Genomic DNA, 19,024 nt, shown 5'->3' with positions numbered 1-19,024 from the left:
GATCTTGGCGATTGTAGGGATGACTTGCAGTGGACTGAAAAGCTTGAGAATGTAGGTATTAAGAAAGAGGATGTGCTGGAGCTTTTGGAAAGCATCAAGTTGGATAAGTCACCGGGACTGGACGGGATACTGTGGGAAGCGAGGGAGGAGATTGCTAAGCCTCTGGCAACGATCTTTGCATCATCAATGAGGACGGGAGAGGTTCCGGAGAATTGGAGGGTTGCGGATGTTGTTCCCTTATTCAAGAAAGGGAGTAGGGATATCCCAGGAAATTATACGCCAGTGAGTCTTACTTCAGTGGTTGGTAAGCTGATGGATAAGATCCTGAGAGGCAGGATTTATGAACATTTGGAGAGGCATAATATGATTAGGAATGGTCAGCATGGCCTTGTCAGAGGCAGGTTGTGCCTTATGAGCCTGATTAAATTTTTTGAGGATGTGACTAAGCACATTGATGAAGGTAAAGCCATAGATGTAGTGTATATGGATTTTAGCAAGGCATTTGATAAGGCACCCCATGCAAGGCTTATTGAAAAAGTAAGGAGGCATGGGATCCAAGGGGACATTGCTTTGTGGATCCAGAACTGGCTTGCCCATAGAAGGCAAAGAGTGGTTGTCGACGGGTCATATTCTGCATGGACGCTGGTGACCAGTGGTGCGACTCAGGGGTCTGTTCTGGGACCCCTACTCATTTATAAATGACCTGGATGAGGAAATGGAGGGATGGGTTAGTAAGTTTGCTGATGACACAAGGTTGGGGGTGTTGTGGATAGTGTGGAGGGCTGTCAGAGGTTACAGCGGGACATTGATAGGATGCAAAACTGGGCTGAGAAGTGACAGATGGAGTTCAACTCAGGTAAGTGTGAGGTGGTTCAATGGCAAAATATACTATTAATGGTAAGACTCTTGGCAGTATGGAGGATCAGAGGGATCTTGGGGTCCGTGTCCATAGGACACTCAAAGCTGCTACGCAGGGTGACTCTGTGGTTAACAAGGTATTCGATGTATTGGCCTTCATCAGTCGTAGGATTGAGTTTAAGAGCTGAGAGGTAATGTTGCAGCTATACAGGACCCTGGTCAGCCCCACTTGGAGTACTGTGCTCATTTCTGGTTGCCTCACAATAGGAAGGACATGGAAACCATAGAAAGGGTGCAGAGGAGATTTACAAGGATGTCGCTTGGACCGGGGAGCAAGCCTTATGAGAATACGTTGACTGAAGTCGGCCTCTTCTCCTTGGAGCGACAGAGAATGAGAGGTGACTTGATAGGTCTACAAGATAATGAGAGGCATTGATCATGTGGATAGTCAGAGGCTTTTCCCCAGGGCTGAAATGGCTAGCACGAGAGGGCATAGTTTTAAAGTAGGTACAGAGGAAATGTCAGGGGTAAGTTTTTTTTTTAACGCAGAGAGTGGTGAGTGCATGGAATGGGCTGCCGGCGGCGGTGGTGGTGGAGGCGGAAACAATAGGGTCTTTTTAGAGATTCCTGGATGGCTACATGGAGCTTAGAAAACTAGAGGGCTATGGGTAAAGCCTAGGTAGTTCTAAGGTAGGGACATGATCGGCACAGCTTTGTGGGCTGAAGGGCCGGTATTGTGCTGTATGTTTTCTATGTTTCTAGCTTCTTCCCCTCCACCATCAGATTTCTGAATGGACAGTGAACTCTACCTCACTACTTTTTGCTCACTTTTTGCACTACTTATTTAATATATTTCTTATTTAATGTATATGTCATTATTTTTAAACATTTATTTTTTAATTAACCTGCTGCTCAAAAAACAAATTTCACAACATATGTCAGTAATATTAAAACTGATCCTGATAAGGTTGGCACCACAGAGGGCCAACTAGCCTACACTGCACTGTAATGTTCTATGATACTGTTAAAAGAAGGAATGAATGGGTTCTCTTTAGTTACAAGAGCATAGTTTAAAAAAACAAATCCAGACATGATCTTGGGATTTTCCAGGCCAATGTGATTCATGATTTGGTGCCATATCAGTCCAATCTTATTTTTCCTGTCCTGATAACAAAAAAAAATGGCCCCATTCCTTCATTTAGCAGTGTGGTGTGCAAATTAGTAGCTTGCAGTCCCTATTATCAGTAAGACTGAATTAACTCAGTTATATTTGTGTTAACTAACCATTGCCCCTGTAAAAGTTGGGACAATGCACCTGACTCAAACTGAAATAGTTTCATTTCTTATTAACCGTTCTCTTGGCTTCTGTGAAAGTGTGACGACCTTGGGGTGGCAGCATCAGACTTGCCTGAGATGCCCTGTCAGGTCAAAGCCCAGGCCGAATAGGGCTACAGTGTTGAAAAGCAGGTCCCCATCACTCAGGATGCAACTGTTGTGATGAGAAATACAGAATGGAGGCTGACATTTAACTGTCATCTCCTTGCAATGACTTTTCCTGAGGCAGAAAGAGACCCTCTGTAGTTGTAGCAATCTGACTTGTCATCTTTTTGGGATACCTCAGAAGATTCCTGGCACATCCTCCACCTTTCAGATGTGAGAAACGAGGCTACTGAATGCATACAATTCTTAAGTGGCTTGACATGGTAAATGTAGTGTTAATGCTTCTCCACGTCTGAGGTCTGAGGGTACCAGTGAAGGGATGCTATTCCAGCTGGGTGTCCGTGACCAGTGGTATTCCTGGGGCTTCTGTTGTTTGTGATTTATACACTCAGTGGCCACTTTATTAGGTACACCTGTATACTTGCTCATTAATACAAATATCTAATCAGCCAATCATGTGGCAGCACCTCAATGCATAAAAGCATGCAGACATGGTCAAGAGGTTCGGTTGCTGTTCAGATCAAACAGCAGAATGAGGAAGAAATGTGATCTAAGTGACTTTGACTGTAGAATGATAGTTGGTGCCAGACGGGGTGGTTTGAGTATATCAGAAACTACTGATTTCCTGGGATTTTCACAATAGTCTCTAGAATTTATAGAGAATGGTGTGGTAAGCAAAAAATATCCATGACCAACAGTTCTTTGGGCAAAAATACCTTGATAATGAAACAGGAGCAGTAGACTACAGTGGATTCCATTCCTGTACCTAATTAAGTGGCCACTGTTTTAATAATTGAATGAAAATATAGATGGGTGTGTTAGCATATCAGTTAGCATGTTTGTATGACTAGTGGAATTGTGAAGAGTTAAGAAGGTTGTCGCAGGATACAGCAAAATACAGAATATGGGCAGATAAATGACAGATGAAATTACCCTGAGCAAGTGCGAAGGGCAACGGGAAAGTCTACAGTTAACGGCAGGAGCCTAAAAGGGCAGGGGCTCCCTTACTTTTTTAAGCCATGGACCAACACCATTAAGCAAGAGTTCCGTGGACCCCAGGTTGAGACCCCTGGTGTAGAGTGATCTTGGGGTCCAAGTCCACAGCTCCCCAAAAGTGGCCACGTAGGTAGACAGGGTAGTAAACAATGCCTGCCTTCATTGGTCAGGGCTTTGAATGTAAGAATAAGGCACTGCACTGAGATAAAACTTTGGTTAGATCACAGTTGGGAGTATTGTGTGCAATTCTGGTCACCCATTACAGGAAGGACTTTAGAAAGGATGCAGAGGATATTTATCAGGATGCTGCCTCGATCAGAGTATGAGCTATAAGGAGAGGTTGGGCAAACTTGGGTTACTTCCTCCGGAACAGCAGAAGCCAAAGGGAAACCTGATGGCAGTACATACAATTATAAGAGGTGTACACAGGGTAGACAAATTTTTTCTCCTTGGGGAAAATGTCACATGCTATTGAGGATTTGCATTTAATGTGAGAGGAGGAACACTTAAATGAGGTGTGCAGGGCAGGTTTCCTTTACGTAGAAGCCAGTGGGTGCCTGGATATGATAATGGCATTTGATAAGCACATATCAATATGCAGAGAACAGAGCATGTAAAGGCAGAAGTGTTTAGCATTGTATTTGGTGCAGACATTGTGGGCTGAAGGACCTATTGCTTTTCAGTTTTGCTCCACGTTCTGTATGTATCCAGAATCTAGGTTACAGTCTTAAAATGAAGGGCTGATCATTAACAAGGGAGTGACATGAAGAAGCTTCACTTTATTCTTCCAATATGCAACTAGAGGTTCCTTAGAGACCTTGCTCTGTGAAGCCTGTGTGGTAGCTGGTGGACAACGACTACCCCGGGTTAAGAGAGGCAACTACCACTCCGTAAGGGTTGGTCAATGGGATTATTATGGACAGATAGGCGTTGACCTGGAGGATTTATGGAGATGCTTCTGTGCTGTATGACCGTATTTCTCTTTGAGCCCAACACACAAGCAGAGCTGGAGCCAGGAACATACGGTGCTGTGTGGATGGAGGATTGGGCCCAGTAATAGGGCCCGATATGTGGCAGGGCTCAGGAGCTGGGGGCTGGATGAGAAGAAAGGAGGGAAGCAATGGGCAAGGAGTATGTACCCTAGCCCATGCGAATGAATTTGCACTTGCCAAGGGGCACCTGTGTGTATACACACGAATGGTTATGTGCGAGCATTAATAACCACGCAGCAGTGTTCACCAGTAAATATGTTACCATTGCCACTGGACAGCAACCTTGATCTGTGAAGGCTGCAATGCCTACCCCATTTTAAAAGATCAGCAACTTCCATGGCTCAGCATGAAGATAGGGATCTGGAATGGCAGGGCCTTCATAGACAATCCTGTTGGGGCAGATCTGAATACCACTCTGCTACGACAGCCTGAGAAATTGGAAGCTTTGACTGACACTGTCACACTGAATGAGGAATGCTGAGCAGCAGATTGCCAGTTTAATGAGCAAGCCTATGCAGCATCAATCCCGAATGATCGATTCCCCCAGCGGAATTAGCAAATGGCTCACGACCCTTCAGCTTACTAACACGGAACCAGTTTGCCATCATGACCAATGGAAGTTTCAGATGTGGCAAAGGATGTCTATATTAAAGAAGACTGAAAGATTGCAAAGAAAATTTACAAGGATGTTGCCAGGAATTTAGGACCTAAATTATAGTGAAAGACTGAATAGGTTAGGACTTTATTCCCTGGAGTTCAAGAGAATGGGGGGGGAGGGGTCTTCAAAATTATGAGGGTTATAGTTAGGATGAACGCACACCAGCTTTTCCCCACTCAGATTGGGTGAGAAGAGTACTAGAGGTCATAGGTTTAGGATGAAAGATGAAATATTTAAGGGGAATCTGAGGAGAAACTTCTTCACACAGAAGGTGGGGCAAGTGTGAAATAAGCAGCAGCTGTGGTGGTGGATGTGGGTTCAATTATAACATTAAGAAAAGTTTGGATATGTACGTGGATGAGATGGACCGGGTGCAGGTAGATGGGATGATCAAGATCTTCATTTTTCACTTTATGTAGTATTTTTCTATTTTTTAAATTTTCTGGTCATATCTCAGAACCGTCTGCAATGCAGAGAGACCTGTACATCTTGTGGAATTTTTCATTTGTGACATTGTATAGTCAAAAAAAAATGTGGATTTTGGAGATTTTCGGATAAGGGGTACTCAACCTGTACTATGACTATAGCACAAGTGATTCCCTTCATGTTGCGCACCATCAATTTGGAAACATCATCATTCCTTCAAATCCTGGAATTCTCTACCCGATAGCACTGCGGCAATACCTTCACCAGAAAAACTGCAACGGTTCGAGGCAGAGGGTCACCACCAGCTTCTCAAAGGCAGTTAGGAGTGGCCAACAAATGCCTTCCCGGTGATGCACATATCACACAAAAAATCCACGTCACTCTCGTACTCAACATCAGCTTCCCAAAACAATCACTTCTCTTGAGTTCTGTTACGACAAGACAAAAAGAATGCAGGAGTTGGGACCTCATGTTGAAGTTATATCAGACGTTGGTGAGGCTGAATTTGGAGTATTGTGAGCAGTTCTGGTCACCTACCGACAGGAAAGGTATCAATAAAATTGAAAGAGAATATTTACAAGGATGTTACTGGGACTTAAGGACCTGAGTTATAGGGAAAGTTTGAATAGGTTCGATCTTTATTCTCTGAAGCACAAAGGAATGAGAGGAGACTTTATAAATGTATACAAAATCTTGAGGCGTATAGATAGGATAAAAGCAAGCAGGCTTTTTCCCCTGAGGTTGGGTGTGAGTATAACTAGAAATCACAGGGGAAGGGTGAAAGGTAAAAGTTTTAAGGGGAACCTGCGGAGGAATTTATTCACTCAGCAGGTGGTGCAAATGTGGAACTAGCTGCTCGTGGAAACAACCGTTATGGGTTCGATTGCAACACTTAGGAGAAGTGTGGATAGAGAATGAATGGGTAGGATATGGAGGGCTATAGTCCAGGTACATGTTGATGGGACTAGGCAGAACAACAGTTTGGCATGGATTAAATGGACTAAGAGGTCTATTTCTGAACTGTAGTCTCTATATGATGTTACCAAATCCTCCTTGAAGTGGAACACCCTGATTAACTTGTGGGAGATCCTGGCATACGATCAGTCAGTATGGAAAAGCATATTCAGATTCGACCTCCGGGTCATCAAGGGAATGGCGGCGTAAGGAAAAGGTCTCTCGACAAAAAAGAAGGTAAACTGCCCCAAAATCGAATTTAGACAAATACTTAATATTGCATAACTATATTAATAAAAGGGGCAAGGATGATGTCTAAGAACAAGAATAAAAAGTCCGCTTCGAAGGCTGATAAACATAAAGAGATGCAGCAAGGCGAAGGGCCTAGCTCCCCCACGGCAAGCCAGGACGGAGATAATGAGGGGGAACCGGTGACTCTGTCTTTGATTCTCGGAGAGATTCGCGAGTTCCGACAAGATAACAGCAAACAGCTGGAAGATATTAAAGGAGAAATAGTAAAAACTAACTCGCGGATAGATGAAGCCGAAGCGAGGATTGTTGGAATTGAAGAGAAGCTACAAAACGCCGAGGAAGTGATAGCAGAAATGCTGAAGCTACAAGACCAACTCCAGTGGAAACTAATAGATCAAGGTGGCCGCTCGAGGAGGGAAAATGTGAGGATCTACGGAGTTCCCGAAGGAACCGAAGGTAAACCCGGATTGATGATTCCCTTCGTGGAGAAGCTGCTTAGAGAGAACCTTGATATACCGGCCGCAAAAGACTTACAGATAGAAAGGGCTCACCGCGCGTTGGCACCACAGCCCCCGGCAGGCGCCCAGCCCAGATCGATTCTGATCAGATTTCTCAGTTACAGAACGAAGGAAGAGGTGCTTAAAAGAGCATGGCAAAAGAAAGGTTTCACGTGGAACAACTGCAAAATCAGTTTAGACCACGACTACGCACCGGGGATTCTTGCCAGACGGAAGGAATATACGGAAACACGGAGAGTCCTGAAGGAAAACAACATCAGATTCCAGACCCTGTATCCAGCTCGGCTGAGAGTCTTTTACGACGAAGGGACAAAAACTTACGCTACGGTGGAGGAGGCAACGTCGGACCTGGCGGACCAGGGACTACCTATTAAAGTTATCACCCAACCGGAGTCGCTACTGGAGAGGATTCGGCAGAAGTCGTGGCAGTTAGTGGGGCGAGGACGCTCCACTCGAACCAGAGTGTCAAACTACAAGGAAAAGCTGCAAATATTCAGACGCGAATGTACAGAGAATACAGATTAATTAAGAGAAATGACTGAAAAGAGTAAATCGGACTTAAAAGTAAAATGAAAACTGGTAACTGAAAATAAACTAGGCGGAATAACTTGAATGATAGCAATATGGTCGAGACATAAATAGGAGAAAATTCTCTATGATTATTCAAACTGCTGAGGGCCCTCTAACACAGGGTGAAGACAGAGGTTATCCCTCTGAACTGAGGCGGGTCGGTGCCCAGGCCTCACTGTGGGAAGTCGGGAAAAATTTTCAAATGTTATACGTTCAGAAATGTCTAGGGTGTGGTTATATGTCTTGGTTTACTGTTGAGAAGGGATTGCTTACTGTTTGGTTAGAAAAGGAGAGTGCTTTTTTTCTACTAGAGAAAAATGCAAACTGAATTGGTAAAAATAATTTCCTATAATGTTAATGGGGTTTTGAATCCAATTAAAAGAAATAAGATTATGTCTAAATTGAAAAAAGAGAGGGCACAAATAGCTTTCCTCCAGGAAACACATATGAGCCAATCTGAACATGGAAAATTAAAAAGAATGGGCTTTAAGCATGTATTTTATTCATCATATAGAGGGGTAGCTACTTTAATATCAAGTACTCTTAATTATGAACATATTTCAGAGACTAGAGACAAAGAAGGACGGTTTGTAAAAATCACAGGAAGAATAGAAGGTACAGAAATAACATTGCTGAATGTTTATGCTCCTCCAGGTAGTGAATGGTCATTTTATAGACACATTTTTGACCTAATGGTCAGTTCTCGAGGGGTAGTAATTTGTGGAGGGGATTTTAATATTAGATTAAATCCTATATTAGATTCTTCAAGAATAGTTACTCAGAATAAACCTCTGACTCGGAAAGTGAATTCATTGATGGAGGAGTTGGGAATTATAGATGTCTGGAGGGAATTACACCCTACTAGTAAAGATTATACATATTACTCTTTCCCTCATTCAGCCTATTCAAGGATAGACTATTTCTTTATCTTTAATACAGATAGACTCAGGATAAAAAACTGTAATATTGCAACAATTGATCTGTCGGATCATAGCCCAGTCTCTATGTCTCTAATCCTGGAAAGGAAAATGAGGAACACACTATGGAGGCTAAACTCACATATACTCAATAACCCGAAAGTAATGGAGAGATTAAGGGGAGAAATCAAAGAATATCTAGACCTTAATGACACGGGAGAAACATCACCAGTGATTTTATGGGATACATTGAAAGCTGTACTGAGAGGGAAAATTATTTCCATTACTACTCACATGAAAAAAATCAATGCACAAAAATTAGCAGACCTTCAAAGAAAATTAAAACAACTTCAAGTTGTAGATAGCAACAAAAGTAATTCAAATCGAAAACAGGAAATTAGGAAATTGCAAAGTGAAATTGATGATATTTATACGTTGGAAACTCAAAGAAATTTTCTTTACCTGAGACAAAAGAATTATGAAGTAGGAGGTAAATCAGCTAGATTATTAGCATATAAATTACGAAAACAACAAGCAGACAATACAATTCATAAAATAAAGAATCCAAAGACAAAGCTTGTGGAGAGTACAATAGGGAAAATTCAAGAGAGTTTTGAAACATATTTATCGAGAGCTGTACTCCCAACCCCGGGCCCCCAATGAGCCCTATATAGACAGTGTATTGAATTTTTTAGATCTACTTAAACTTACAGATTTACAAAATGAAAGTTTATTAGAACCAGTAACTGTCAAAGAACTGAACGTGGCCATCTCTAGGTTAAAGGCTGGAAAGTCCCCGGGTTCTGATGGGTTTACCTCAGAGTGGTACAAGTCCCTGAAGACACAGTTAGCCCCATTACTACTTAACACCTTTAATTGGATCTTGCAGAGAGGAGAAACTCCACCCTCCTGGAGAGAAGCGATTATTTCAGTTATTCCTAAGGAGGGTAAAGATAAACTAGAATGTGGCAATTATCGGCCAATTAGTGTTCTTAATTTAGATTACAAACTATTTACATCTATATTAGCGCGCAGATTGGAAAAGCTTTTACCTGGCCTAATCCATTTAGACCAGACTGGATTTATTCAACAAAGACAAACACAGGACAACATAAGGAGAACTCTGCACATATTAGAACAGGTTAATAAGAACGAGACAGAGACAATGGTAGTAGGATTGGACGCTGAGAAAGCTTTTGATTTGGTTAGTTGGGCATTCCTATACAGAGTGTTAGGAAGATTCGGCTTTCAAGAAAGGTTTATTAAAGTAATTCAGACTCTATATGACAGCCCTACAGCCCGAATTAAGATAAATGGGGACCTCTCTGACTCCTTCAATTTAGAGAGAGGCACTAGACAGGGATGCCCAATTTCTCCTCTCCTTTTTGCGCTATATATTGAACCACTTGCCCAACTAATAAGACAGAGCAAAATCGTAAAAGGTATCAAGGTGGCAGGGATTGAACAGAAAGTGGCGTTATTCGCAGATGATGTTTTGGTCTATCTGAGTGAACCAGAAAAATCATTTATAGGATTGTTTACACTGTTGGATGACTTTGGGAAAATATCAGGTTATAAAATAAATGTAAAGAAAACGCAGGTTATGTCCCTAAATTATACACCATCCAAAAAATTGCAGGATACATACGATCTTAAGTGGGAAGCTAAATCATTAAAATATTTAGGAATAACCCTGCCGAAGGATCTTTCAACACTGTCACAGGTAAATTATGGGCCATTAATCTCAGAGATAAAAGCAGATATGCATAGATGGAATCTTATCCCCTTTTTAAGTTTAAATTCAAGGATAAATACTATAAAAATGAATATTCTTCCTCGGTTATTATATCTTTTCCGTACTTTACCAGTGGAGGTGGATGATAATCAATTCAGGGAATGGGACAAATGGATTTCCCGCTTCATTTGGCAAGGAAGGAAACCTAGAATTCGATATAACACCTTACAGTTAGGGAAGGAAAGAGGAGGTATGGTTCTTCCTTGCCTGAGAAATTATTTTTATGCCTCACAGATAACCCCTCTGTTATATTGGTGTAATAGGGAATATAAGGCTAGATGGAAGGAAATAGAATTTGGATTAGTTGACAGTTTTCCTCTTCAGGCCTCAATAGCTGACAAAGGATTGATGGCCCAGTTGGAAAAATTTAATAATGCTTGGATAAATCTTACATTAAAAGTATGGCAGAAGGTGGTTAATTCATGTGGAATTAATAACATGCTAAAACTCTTTAGATGGTGTGCATATGATACCGAATTCCTTCCCAACAGAGGAGATAAAAGATTTGAGCTATGGATAAAGAAAGGTCTTACAACCTACCTCTCATTTATAGATAAAAGAGTATTACAAAGTTTCCAAATCCTGCAGGACAAACATGGCCTAGAACATAATGACTTTTTTAGGTACCTTCAAATATGAAACTATGTTAACCAGAGTTGTAGATATACAGACCTATCAACAGTAGAATAAGAATTTTTCAAGATTCTGAATTCGGCTTGCAGTTCAATACCTAGTAAATCAGTTTCTCGCCTATATAATGCACTCTCCCATGCTAAAAATGTAAATACACTGTATATTAAAGAGAAGTGGGAGAAAGAAGCGGGGTTGGTACTTTCAGAGGAGGCTTGGGGGAAAATCTGCAGCTTTCAATGGTCCTCGACTAATTCTTTGACTTGGAGAGAACATTGTTGGAAAAACATTATAAGATACTTCAAGACCCCATATCAGGAAAAATATAAAGATACAAATGTGATGTGTTGGAGAAGGTGCGGCTCCAAGGAGGCAAATCATTTTCATATTTTCTGGGATTGCCCTAAATTAAGTCTATTTTGGGAAGGTATTCATAGAACATTAGTTAAGGTACTTAGGTCCCAGATACCTCTGAACTTTGAGACGCTCTATTTGGGGCATGTATTGTTCCTTGAACAGAAGGAAGATATAAAGTTGCTGCAGGCCCTCTTAGCGGCAAGTAAGAAATCAATCACTAGAAAATGGCTAAATCCAATACCACCTACATTAGAAGATTGGTACGAAATTATCTTGGAAATATTTAAAATGGAAAAGTTGACTTACTCCCTGAGAACTCAAAAAGAAACATTTTATCAAATCTGGAATAAATGGATTGAATATATAACCCCAATGCGAGCAGACTTTAGATGACTCTCCTAATGATTTATATTGCTCTTCTCATCAACACAGTAATATTGCTAACGTAAGCACCCCTAGTCTAAATGTTTGTTGTTTCTTTTTTGGAAAATAGAGAATTAATACAAGTAAAGGGAAAGATTTGGGAAAGGGATAAAAAAAAATGAAAAAATTAAGTAAATAAGTACATAGGGATTGGATAATTACGTCTGCAGGCAGGAACAAGCACGAACAAATGGGATATAAGCACCTACAATGGTTGGTATATAGGCTTGTATGCAACATTTTGGACCAGTGGAAATGGTCCAGAAGGGTTGTATGGAAACTATTATTACCATTTTTCTTAACAACTAATTTCATTACTTAGCCTAATAGGTTAGATTTACCACAGTACATAATTATCTATTTAAATGTTTATTTTCCTTTTATATCATCTCAATGTGTACTTAAGAATGTATAAATAATTGTAGTTTTATACATATAAAAAAATGAAAAAGGTTATATGTGTGAAAAAAGTACATGATAATTGTGAATTCCTTATCCAAATAAAAATAAAATTAAAAAAAAAGAAAAAAAAAGGAAAAGCATATTCAGGGTGGCACCGAGAAAGCTGGATGTTATTGGGAGGAGAAGGAAGTCCAGCACTAACAGAAGAGATTCTCCATTCTCCTCCTTTCTAATTATCCACCCCTCTTCCCAGATTATCAAGCAACTCCTGTCACACTTGCAGTAGAAGCACCAATGTTGCATCACTGCAGAACTGGAGAGGAAGCAAGTGACCCTTAAACCAAAGGTCTACCTAAGAAAATAATGGTCACATGATTGAAGTATAAATTTAGGAAATTTTGATGCTCACCGGTTCCAGAAGCCAGCATTGTTTTCATAATTTTGAGGTACAATGTTGGACAGATAGAAGGTTTCTGCCATAGCTTTCTGCAAAGGAGAACAAAACACGCCACAGATTCAGCTAACATAATTAATCTTTGTTTAAAGAACAAGTTCTTTATACAAGGGCTAATCAAAATGGCAAAGCAATGATAATGTGAGACTACCATTGTACATTCTTTCTAACGTGCACATGCTGAACTTTAACCATCGTTTGCAAATTAAATGTAGATATATTTTAAATCAGCAAGTACTGATTGTATCAAGACTCACCCTTCAATACCATATACAAATTTCAATCTGACACCAAATATGGTCTGTAATATCCATTCAGTACATCAATCAAGTCCAGGCACTAACTCTCTTTGAGTTGTGGACATGCGGAGAAAGACACAAACCTAACATGTAGCCCTCGTCAATCTTAATCTCTGATTGCCAAGGGAAGGCTCAAGATTTCGGAATTTATTCCCTGGAACATGAGGAAATGCGGAGAGATTTGATACAGGTATTCAAAATGATGTGGGGCATAGATAGGGTAAATGCAAGTAGGCTTTTTTCCCCTCAGTTAAGGCCAGATTAGAACTAGACGTTATACGTTAAGGGTGAAAAGTGAAATATTTAAGAGGAAGCTGGGGGGAACTTCTTCACTCAGATGGTGTGAGTGTGAATCGAGCGGCAATGGAAATTGTAGATGCGGGTTCAACTGGACCACTTGAGGGAAGTTTGGAGAGGTGTATGGATGAGAGGAGTACGAAGAGCATTGGTCTGGGTGCGGGTCTATGGGACTAGCTAGAATAACAGTTCTTCTGAACTAGATGGGCTGAAGGGCCAGGTTCTGTTCTGTACTGGTCTGTGACTCTAAGATTTTTAAAAGTCATCTTTCAATATCATGCTTGCGAATTCAATGTGCTACAAGTGTTTTATTGGTGAAGAAGGTCTCCCCAACATCAGGCTGTTTCAGTATAAATCTGTACCTTACCTAACAAAGTACTCTACATGTCCTTTTCAGGAGTACTGTACTTGCAGAGCCATTAACATTGTCAATGATCCTTCACAACCGTCCAACAATCTCTTTGACCCCACAAAATATATTAATTTATGCATTTTGTGTGTGAGTTATGTATATGTACTGTGTTGTGCACCTTAGTTCGGAAGAACACCGTTCCATTTGGCGGTATACATATGCATAGTTGAATGACAGTAAACTTTAACTTTTTCAGAACCCCATACACTTGTCCCACTACTTCAAGTACTCCAAGGTCTCGCTTCCTGTTCACTGCTCAATATTCTCCAACGTAATGTATGTTGCCTTACCTTACTGCGTCATCCCAAAAGGATCACCTGCTTTCTAGTTACCTGTAATTTTATCCCATTACCTACGTCAAACATTCTGCAGGATATGGTGGAGAGGCAAGTAGTAGGGAGTCTACAGAAGTGCTTGGACAGATTAAGAGAATGGGCAAAGAAGTGGCAGATTGAATACAATGTTGGGAAGTGTATGGTCATGCACTTTGGGAGGAAGAATAATGGCATAGACCATTTTTTCAATGGGGAGCAAATTCAGAAATCAGAGGTGCAAGGGGACTTTGGAGTCTAGTGCAGGATTCACTAAAAGGTTAACTTGCAGATTAAGTTGGTAGTAAGGATGGCAAATGTAATGTTAGCATTCGCTTTGAGAGGACTAGAATATAAAAGCAACAATATAATGCTGCAGCTTTATAAGGTGCCTGACAGACCATATTTGGAGAATTGTGAGCAGTTTTGAGCCCCATATCTAAGGAGGAATCTAAGGAGATGGTCCAGAAGAGATTTACAAGTATGATCCCAGGAATGAAAGGGATAACATATGAGGAGTGTTTTATAGCACTGGGCTTTTTCTCACTTGAGTTTAGAAGAATGAGGGAGTTCTCACTGAAACCAAATGAATTTTAAAAGACCTGGATAAAATGGAAATGGAGAGCATGTTTTCAATAGTAGGAGTCCAGGTCCAGAGGGCACTAGAACACTACAGCACAGGCCCTTCGGCCCTCGATGTTGTGCCAACCCATATATTCCTTACATAACCCACACTACCCTGTAGCCCTCATCCATGTGCCTGTCCAAGAGGCTCTTAAATACTTAAATATTTTAGCCTCCACCACCATCTCTGGCAAGTCATTCCAGGCACTCACAACCCTCTGTGTAAAAAACTTACTCCTGATGTCTCCCCTAAACTTCCCTCCCTTGACTTTGTACATATGCCCTCTGGTGTCTGCTATTCATGCCCTGGGAAATGGTACTGGCTATCCACCCCTCTATGCCTCTCATAATCTTGTAGACCTCTATCAAGTCCCCTCTCATCCTTCTACGCTCCAAAGAGAAAAGTTGCAGCTCTGCTAACCTTGCCTCATAAGACTTGTTTTCCAATCCGGGCAACATCCTGGTAAATCTCCTCTGCACTCTCTCCATAGCTTCCACATCCTTCCTATAATGAGGTGCCCAGAAATGAACACAATACAGGCGTCCCCCGCTTTTTGAACGTTCGCTTTACGACACCTCACTGTTACAAAAGACCTACATTAGTTACCCATTTTTGCTAACAAAAGGTGTTTTCACTGTTATGAAAAAAGGCAGTGCGCGCCCCGAGCAGCCGAGCTCCTCCCCCGGAACCGCATTCTAGCTGGCATTGCTTAAACACGTGCCTGTAAGCATCTGTGCTTTACGTCGATTTATTTTGAGCATCCGTTCGCAAGATGAGTTCTAAGGTATCCGAAAAGCCTAGAAGAGCTTGTAAGGGTATTACACTTAGCGTTAAACTAGACATAATTAAGCGTTTTGATCATGGTGAACGAAGTAAGGACAAAGTGAGTTTGGCTTGTGGAAGCTGACAAAGATGATATTGAAGAGGTTTTGGCGTCCCATGACCAAGAACTGATAGATGAAGAGCTGATGCAATTGGAAGAGGAAAGGATAACAATCAAAACTGAATGCAGTAGTGAACGGACCGAAAGTGAAGTCGTTCAGGAACTGAACATGAAGCAACTGCATGAGATTTTCACTGCAATTGCCAACAATGATTGCAGAAAAGTACGACTTTTTAAATTTTGAAAGGGTACGTAGATTTAGGGTATATTTGCAGGATGGTTTGAGTGCTTACAAAGAACTGTATGATAGAAAAATGCGCGAGGCTAAGCAGTCAAGCATACTGTCGTTTTTCAAGCCTTCCACATCAGCCACAGCAGACGACGAACCTCGACCTTCAACATCGAGGCAGGCAGACATAGAAAATGACCTGCCTGTCCTGATAGAAACAGATGATGATGAGATGACACCCCAGTGTCCCACTACCCCAACTCCAACGACTCAGCCTAACACACCATCATCAGTGTGCTCACTGTCTTCCCGATTCCAGTAAGTGATACTACACTGTACACACATTATTTCCACTTTATATAGGCTGTGTATTTTTATGTGTTATTTGGTATGATTTGGCAGCTTCATAGCTTAAAGGTTACTGGAGAGAGTGTTTCTGCCGAGAGCACTTGCGTAAGATTTTCGCTACGGTGGACAGTGCAGCAATGATTGCAGAAAAGAATTTCTACTTTATATAGGCTGTGTATTTATCATATCATTCCTGCTTTTACTATATATTACTGTTATTTTAGGTTTTATATGTTACCTGGGATGATTTGGTAGGTTATTTTTTGGGTCTGCGAATGCTCACAAATTTTTCCCATATAAATAAATGGTAATTGCTTCTTCACTTTACGACATTCCGGCTTACGAACCATTTCATAGGAACGCTCTACCTTCAGATGGCGGGGAAAACCTATACTCTAAGGGTGGTCTCACCAGAGATTTGTAGAGTTGCAACATGACCTCTCTACTCTTGAACACAATCCCCCTGTTAATGAAGCCTAGCATCCCACAGGCCTTCTTAACTATCCTATCAACCTGTGCAGCAACCATGAGGGATGTATGGATTTGAACCCAAGGTCCCTCTGTTCATCCACACTCTTAAGTAACCGACCATTAACTCTGTACTCAGCCTTCTGGTTTTCCTTCCAAAATGCATCACCTCACACTTGTCCGGATTGAACTCCATCTGCCACTTTTCTGCCCAACTCTGCATCCTGTCTATATCCTCTTGTAACCTTTGACAACCTACAGCTCCATCCACAACCCCTCCAATCTTCGTGTCATCCACAAACTTACTCACCCATCCTTCCGCCTCTTCATCCAGGTCATTTATAAAAATCACAAAGAGCAGGGGTCCCAGGACAGATCCTTGCGGCACTCCACTAGTCACCGACCTCCAGGCAGACTACTTTCCTTCCACTACTACCCTCTGCTTTCTTCCTTTAAGCCAATTTTTTTATCCAAACAGCCAAGGTTCCACTGATCCAATACCTCATGACTTTCTGGTTGAGTTTCTCATGGGGGACCTTGTCAAATGCCTTGCTAAAATCCATGTAGACCACATCTACCGCCTTACCCTCATCAATTTCTTTTGTTACCTCTTCAAAAAACTCAATTAGGTTCATGAGGCACGACCTTCCCTTCACAAAGCCATGTTGACTATCCTTGAGTAGACTGTACTTCTCCAAATGCTCGTAGATCCTATCCTTAAGAATCCTTTCCAGTAGTTTGCAGACCACTGATGTAAGACTCACCGGTCTATAGTTTCTAGGATTCTCCCTATTACCTTTTTTAAACAAGGGAACTACATTTGTCATTCTCCAATCCTCCAGCACCTCCCCTGCAGTCAAAGAGGATTCAAAGATCATAGCTACTGCTCCAGCGATCTCTCCTCTCACTTCCCACAGCAACCTGGGGGTATATCACGTCCGGCCCTGGGGACTTATCAATCTTGACGTTTTTAAGAAGATCCAACACTTCTTCTTCCTCAATCTCCACATTGTCCAGCACACAGGCCTGTTCTATTTCGACCTCACCCTGATCAAGGTCCTTTTCTCTTGTGAATACTGAAGCAAAGTATTCATTTAGGACCTCCCCAACCTCCGCCACCTCCAGGCACATGTTACCTTCTATATCCTTTAGCGGTCCCACCTTCATTCTTGTCATCCTTCTGTTCTTCACATACGCATAGAACGCCTTGGGGCTCTTCTTAATCCTACATGCCAAGGCCTTCTCATGCCCCCTTCGAGCTCTCCTAAGTCTTTTCTTAAGCTCCTTCCTGGCTACCCTATAATTCTCATGAGCCCCTCCTGCACAGCCTCAGAATCGTAGGGTTTCCCCTTAGAATAGAGGTGAGGAGGAATCTCTTTAGTCAAACGGTGGTGAATATGTGGAATACCAAAGGTGGCTGTGGAGGTCAAATCATTGGTTATATTTAAAGCAGAGGTCGATATATTCTCTATTAGTAAGGACATTAAAGATTATGGGAAGAAGGCCGAAGAATAGGTTGAAGAGGGAAAATAAATCAGCCATGATTGATGGGCAGGATGCCTATTTCTGGTTTTTTGGGTCTTTTTCCAAGGGTATGGGAAACCAAAAAAGCAAACCGGGGGAGCAGAGGTATAGGGTGAGAGGGGAAAGGTTTAAAGGGGTCTCAGGGCAACTTCTTCATACAGAGTGGTGAGCATCTGGGATGAGTAAGCGATTGAGCAGATACAATAGCATCATTTGACAAGAACTTCAATAGATACTTGGAGGAGAGCAGCTGGAGGGAAATGAGCGGAAATTAGTCAGCATGGACTCATTGAGTTGAAGAGCTTGTATCGTACTGTATTGCTCTATGACTACATGAGGGATTAGCCTGAAACATAGGGAACCAATACAGCAATATTAAACCCATGCACACATGTCCTATCTCTCAAAGTGCCTGGTTTCAATGAGACACACTTTAAGCAGTCAAACTACTGAGTGTGTTGGAATGGTAGAATCACCTGTGCTTAACTGTACAACACTGCCATCTTCTGGCTATTAAGTGGAGCAACATCTCACAATCTCAGTCCATGATAAAGGCATAGAAGTACCTGGCATAAACAAATTATATCCCAAAGCACATTACAGCCAATTAATAATTTTTTTCATAAGTAGTCCTTCAAATAATATAACAAATGTAAATTTTAACACCAGTGCTGATTGAATTATTTTTAAGTCAATGGGGTAGGTAAGTACTGACGACTACAAGGATAACATTTTAAACTTGCGGTTCACAAAAGCCAAGTGGAATTGTGAGTTGTGAGGAGGCAGCAAAGAGGCTTCAGACATTTAGAGAATTTGAGTGAGTGAGCAGCAAGTACACAACCCTGTCATGGGCAGTCCCCAGCCCGACTGCGAAAGGAGGGGGGTTGGGCTTGGGTCTAGCAACCCCATCCCGTTAAAAACCCAGAGCTACAGAAATGCCAACAGAAGCTCCAAAGAACTCATCCCTGGGAGAAGAAGGATCTTCA

At 41.6% G+C, this 19,024-nt stretch overlaps 1 protein-coding gene across 1 annotated transcript in view; it reads right to left on the bottom strand.

Annotated features, from left to right (window-relative positions):
- Positions 1 to 19,024, bottom strand: part of LOC134344528 (nuclease EXOG, mitochondrial-like) — an 87,515-nt gene that overhangs the window by 50,057 nt on the left and 18,434 nt on the right. Inside the window, exon 4 of the mRNA XM_063044489.1 lies at positions 12,598 to 12,674. Within this exon, the coding sequence (XP_062900559.1) occupies positions 12,598 to 12,674 (77 nt within the window). The remainder of the gene's footprint in view (positions 1 to 12,597; positions 12,675 to 19,024) is intronic.

This window comes from Mobula hypostoma, chromosome 3 (genome assembly GCF_963921235.1).
Source record: "Mobula hypostoma chromosome 3, sMobHyp1.1, whole genome shotgun sequence".
NCBI classification, from domain to species: domain Eukaryota; kingdom Metazoa; phylum Chordata; class Chondrichthyes; order Myliobatiformes; family Myliobatidae; genus Mobula; species Mobula hypostoma.
This window is presented reverse-complemented; position numbering and strand designations above follow the sequence as displayed.